Genomic DNA, 5,937 nt, shown 5'->3' on the forward strand with positions numbered 1-5,937 from the left:
TACTGCAATAACCAATTTGCCTTTATTTCTTCATTGTATTTCAGATATTGCCAAACAGGAACGCACACAGAAGTGACTATAAAATTTTTATGACATCATTATAATCCAAGATTACAGACATCATTAACACTTATATAATCACGCCAACAAACAGTACAATCTGATTCTTCCACCAATTAATTAATTAATTAATTACATGTAGACATGGGTATGCGTGTGGGCAAGTGCCAACGTAACCCAAACTAACGTTTTTTTCCTGGTGGTGACCTTGATTGTCGGTGGTATCGTGAGGTTAGTTACCTAATTGTTTTTCCACATACTAATTAGATAATTGGCGATGTCTAAGGTAAAAATATTATTCAGTTTCGTTAAAAGTGACAATCGAGCTGGCGTTAATTGCTTTTACAAAGTGCTAATCGAATTGGCTGAAGCAAAGAACATAAATTACCCAACAAATAAAGTCCAAACAAATTCTCACAAGAAATGATACGGCACGCGTCCCAACGTAGTCCTTTCACGTAGAAACACAATGATGTTCCAAACTAACTAACTGACTTTGCGAGACTCCGCCCTCTTGGTCGTACACAAGAATCCTGAGACAAAGACTTCATAATGATATCGAAACGGACTAGAACGAGACGTGATTTCGATTGTGTTTGGCTTGCGCGCATGTCCCCATTGGCAGGCCTAGGGAGAGGCGTGTCGTATTAAAGTCTGTTTGATTCGGATAACAGAATGAACTTGGTTACTTTGGCATCGTTGCCACACATTGTCGAATTTTCAATTTTCAGGACCAAGGATTCAAGAAAGTGACTTCTCAAGGTGGTACTAGATTCAGGACTATTGGGATTTAATAGGCAGGATTCAGCTGAATCTCGTGGTATGACGATTGATACAAGGATTCGCATCAGGATTCAATAAATACTACGGTCACTAAGCAGTGTATTGAGATTTGGTGGTTCCTCAAAAAGATTCAGATGCCTAAGGAATAAGGAATCTGATATTGTCGACTTGAAGCATCATTGTAATCTTAATGTTCCTACTTTTAAAGCATTTTTTCAGCTTGTATTTCTGTAAAGGATTCAAGTCATCAAAGGATTCTTAAAATGGAGTGGATTAAAAAGAATTATGATGATAATCGATAGTTTCTAGGAGGGATTCGAATGACTAAGGATGAAGACCATGATCGGATCATAGATATCGAGGACCTACTACCCAATTCAGGATGAAGCATCCCTGGATCCATGGAGTATTGTTCAGTAGAATCTAGACTGAAATTTTGGATTCCTGTAATAACTGGGTAAATGTTACCTTCCAAGCGAACGATCGAGGGTGATTCTTTTCAAAAAGTATCGGAATCCGTTGCGCTTGGATGTGCGAGATATTTTGGAGGGTTATCGTGGCAACAGGGCTCTCGAAAAGCGCGTTCCCTAGAAAGGGACGGACATAACAAAGCGCAGCCAACTAGATGTGGGAGTTCCGCGAGAAGGACCCGAACTGCTGATGATATATAGAGTAGGCGACTTATGGTTAAACCGCGTTGGAAAGTGGGCCAGATTAGAGGGACTTTGTAGCATCAAGAACTATCCCGGATCCCGTGTGCACGGTCGCTAAGCGCTTAAGACTTTTTAATACTTTCATCGGATTTTCGTAAAACCGGCGACTATTTGCGGACAGTGATTCGAACCGGCGGTCGCGCGAACACCATGGCTACCGCGATGACAATCTGGACTTGGTGCGGATTTTGACGTTTCAACTGAAACGCGACCGCCGACGGTCTACCGTCGCGACGCCACAGCATCCCCCGCCCGACCACGCCGAACTGTGATTTTTTTTGTGATAAAGTGCGTGTGCTTACCTACTTAACACTTTAAGTGAGTGATTTGACAATAAAAACTGTCTCTGTATATATACCTACTTACAAATATATAAGTATACAAAGTGCGCGCTCTCGATTTATGACCAAAATACATCAAACAAAAGCCGATCTCTTCTGTTGTAAGTCAACAAACTTTTAACATTTATTTTAATAAAAGACAGATACATGCCGAAGGTCCCGTACCGCATATATTCCTTTCAATGGACTACATTTACTATTTTCCATGTATCTATATGCACCTTTTGGAGATAATGTAGAGAAAATAATATCATTAATGCTAAATTTATTCAATCCAGTAATTTATTTCCTAAACAAGTATTCGTTATAAGGAATATCCGTGACTTAAAACGGTTTTGAAAATTGCACGTATGATGATTATGTAATTTTCCAAAAGTTACAATATAATGTCATATTTTTTAACGGTCCAGAAAAATCTAGAATTGATCTGGATAAGTATTAGTCAAAAATTTTTCTCATTTGAAAACTCGTTAGCAATCAAGTTATTTTTCGTGACCAAATTTTCTTTGAACAGGTAAACATGCGATAAATACCTAAGCACATCCAAAAATTACGAGTTTAATTTTGGATAATTTATGCTCTACTAATAACCGACCACTTAGATGTGACAACAGCCTGACCACAGGAAAGTCTAAGGATTGTAATTTATGATTCCAATAATACACTTTCGGTGTGCTCTCCGGCATGTAAAAATGTCAAAGGCACCACATCAATGAGATTTGCACGTAAATATTTTGACAAACAAAATGTTGCAGTTGTTTCTCGCAATGCACTCTGATGTTTGTGAATCGATCTTCTTATGTTCTGATTCAATAATCCAGTGATTGTTGCAGTGACGGTATTTTTGTTAAGTGTTACATAACATTTTTTATACAGTACGTAGATTCTTGATATATTTTTGTTAAATGATAAGCAACATTCCTTCTTATCCATTTTCAGTTTATATTTTTACAACCCTTTTTCGTTGAACAAAAATTGATAGATAATAATAATCAATCAGTACGTACGATGGCTACGGTTGTAAAATCGAACGAATAAATTGTTTTCCTATAATGCCCGCTTTATTAAAACAAATATTACCTTTTCACTTAGCGATTTTACCGCCGCGACCATAAATTAAACAAATACCGCCGTCCCGATGATAAGGCGCATCGCTGATATTACTCCTTGATAAAAATTTAGGCCTAATTTTATTATACCTGGCTCCCGATAACTAACGTTATTTATTGCCCAATTCTTCACAATTTTGCACGTATATCGATCGACACCGTCGTACGCTGTAGAAAAATAATCTTTAATTACAACAAAAATTTATCGATGTTTTGTGAAAATCGATATCAATATTGCGCAGCTAAATCAAAGAACAAAAACATTTCTGTAATTTCAATATTCAATGTTCTATCGCAGAATTTTGAAGAATTATTTTCTACGTACCTATTGTGAGCCTTCGTCAAAGTTACAAAAACAAAAATTTGTGGTAACAATGTAGGGTAGGTACTGTAGATTGTACAAAACCCTTTCTTTAAAAGAAAAAGCATCAGTGGCATATGTTGTTTTCAATTTTGCAAAAGTAAACGTATTGAAAATGACGAGCTGATATTGTAAATACCTCCGATAAATAATAATGTAAAGCCCCCTATAGCAAATAATGGTTTTAAATCCTTTACTAGTTGGTTTTATGTTCTATAAAGTTTTAATGAAAGTAGCAATTATCGTAAAAGGATTAGTAAACGTGAAAGGCATTCTAATACGTGTAATGAACAAAATCGGTTTTAAATCGATCCGCAAATATGCTGATAATACCTACGGCTTTGACTTATCTATCCAAAGTAATTACCACTCAATTTGTAGTCCGAATGCATCGTCGATTTTCATCAGTAATACAAATGGCTCTTATGACAAATTTCGCATCGGAGAGGACTGATTCGTTGATTTCTTGTTTCAGAAAAATCGCCCGCAAAATCTCAACCGATTTCATTGATCTCAACGAACTGAAGTTCCTCATGGAACGATCAGAATCATTCTCGGATCCGTCGCTGTGTCTCCAAGACCTGGTGACGGGCGTCACGACGTCGTCTTCGTCGGCAAACGATCTCCACGGGGTCCATCATCTACACGATTCGGTGGCCTCATCTGTGTCATCGGCGATTTCCGGTATCATGAGTGGAGCACCATCGTCCGTCCTTAGTCATCACATGTCACCCCACGAACCTCATCATCACGGAGTCGTACCTCATACACCAAGTCTTCATCACGAACCGTTGGAAAAGCTAAAACGTGGTGAGTCGCACAATTTTTATTGGTCTTCCCCTTATGGGAACACCACCAACTCGTTTATATATTTAATTGTAATGCTACATCATTTTGGGATTCTCTTCGTTTTTGGAACACTAAAATTATCCCGGGGTTTTTCCCAAAAAGCCACCCAGTATGAGTAGCAAAGGATTCCTGGTAAATTCCAGTGAGGTTTGATTACCAACACTGATGAATAAGTTGTCCTTGTCTAAAAGAAACATAGTGACTGGTAGCGATTTTTCAAGATAACGTTTCTACGTTTTTGGTTGTTTTAAAGGGTGGAGATGCGTGTCCAACCAGTCTTAGGACTGACGACCTTATGACGACGATGAAAATATTTCAAAGTTGTGAATAATGACACGAGTGACTGACACCAAGTTGTAACAAATTGTTTTGTGTGCATATATATTACCAACGACATGAAAGAACTGAACAAATGCGTGTGTACAAGGTCCCATAGAGAACGGTGTGTGCGGGCTTCGCGTTCCTCGGAGGGTGTCGATGAAATGCACGGCTAATTGCCTTCACTGAATGGTCTTTTGTAATCAAGCAACCGCTGACGAACGATTTGAAATTCTAGAAGCGTTTAGGGGTAGCTGACAGCAATGCAGTGCGAGCGATTCTTCAACACTTGCTACTGACTCCCTTTGAAACTTTTATTATTGTTTGTTTTAAGGATTGCCATTAAGGAGAATGGACGTGGGTAGTGAGATTGAACACTGTTGGGTACTAATAAGGGGTCGTAGGGCGCGATCAATCCCATAAAAAGTTAATTTGCTAACTTACAAAGTGTGTTTATAATCCGATTGGATAGTCGAAATTATACGGTGATGCGGATACAATTTTATAGATTTGGGCCCGTGGTTTGGTCAGGGCCGAGTCTCATCACAAAGTACAAACGTCTATAGAATATAATATTTTAAATTAAATATCAATGTGGAATCACAGTCAGCTAAGAACAATTCCACACAATTTTGCCCAAATCTCATACACAAGTTACGTCTTCTCATTTCTATCTTAATCTAAATTAAGTTTCAATATTCAATTATATTAGATGCCATTTCAAAACCGCCCATAGTCTCACACAAATCTGAAAAATAGATAGGAATTTTCTTCTATCTTCTAAATTAAGAGCCAATATTCAGTTATATTAGATTCCCTTTCAAAACCGCCTATAGTCTCACACAAATTTGCAAAATAGAAAGGAATTTTCTTCCATCTTCTAAATTAAGAATCAATATTCAATTATATATTAGATTCCTTTTCAAAACTGCCTATAGTCTCACAAAAATCTTCAAAATGAAAAGGAATTTTCTTCTATCTTCTAAATTAAGTTTCAATATTCAATTATATTAGATTCGCTTTCAAAACCGCCCATAGTCTCACACAAATCTCCAAAATGGAAAGGAATTTTCTTCTATCTTCTTCTATATATATTTCAAATACAAAAAATCTACTTCTATCTCCAATAAATTACATACAATTTTGTGATAGATAAACAATCACACCCTATGCTATACTTTAAGATTCTTTTCAACATCATTCCGCAAATTTTCTGTGTGAATCCAAACACATGCCTGCATATACAATGGGTGACACAACAATACAGTCAAAATTGGATGTGACTGATTTTTATGGAATTGTACGTCATCGAAATTAGTACCCATTATTACGTATGCCTACCGCGAAATAGAATGTGAAACTAAAGATTCTTTTAGTGTAATTTTATAAATGTATTTTGCCTG

General features: G+C 37.1%; 1 protein-coding gene across 2 annotated transcripts in view; it reads left to right on the plus strand.

Annotated features, from left to right (window-relative positions):
* Positions 1-1,182: 1,182 nt before the first annotated feature.
* Positions 1,183-5,937, plus strand: part of LOC108733373 (pituitary homeobox homolog Ptx1) — a 39,984-nt gene continuing 35,229 nt past the window's right edge. The window contains exons 1-2 of one of the 2 annotated variants that reach the window (XM_025973506.1): positions 1,183-1,998; positions 3,843-4,177. In XM_025973506.1, the coding sequence (XP_025829291.1) occupies positions 3,901-4,177 (277 nt within the window). In that variant the 5' untranslated portion in view covers positions 1,183-1,998; positions 3,843-3,900. The remainder of the gene's footprint in view (positions 1,999-3,842; positions 4,178-5,937) is intronic. The other variant, XM_025973507.1, reaches the window with a different exon arrangement.

Source organism: Agrilus planipennis, unplaced genomic scaffold (assembly GCF_000699045.2).
Source record: "Agrilus planipennis isolate EAB-ADULT unplaced genomic scaffold, Apla_2.0 scaffold49, whole genome shotgun sequence".
NCBI lineage: Eukaryota > Metazoa > Arthropoda > Insecta > Coleoptera > Buprestidae > Agrilus > Agrilus planipennis.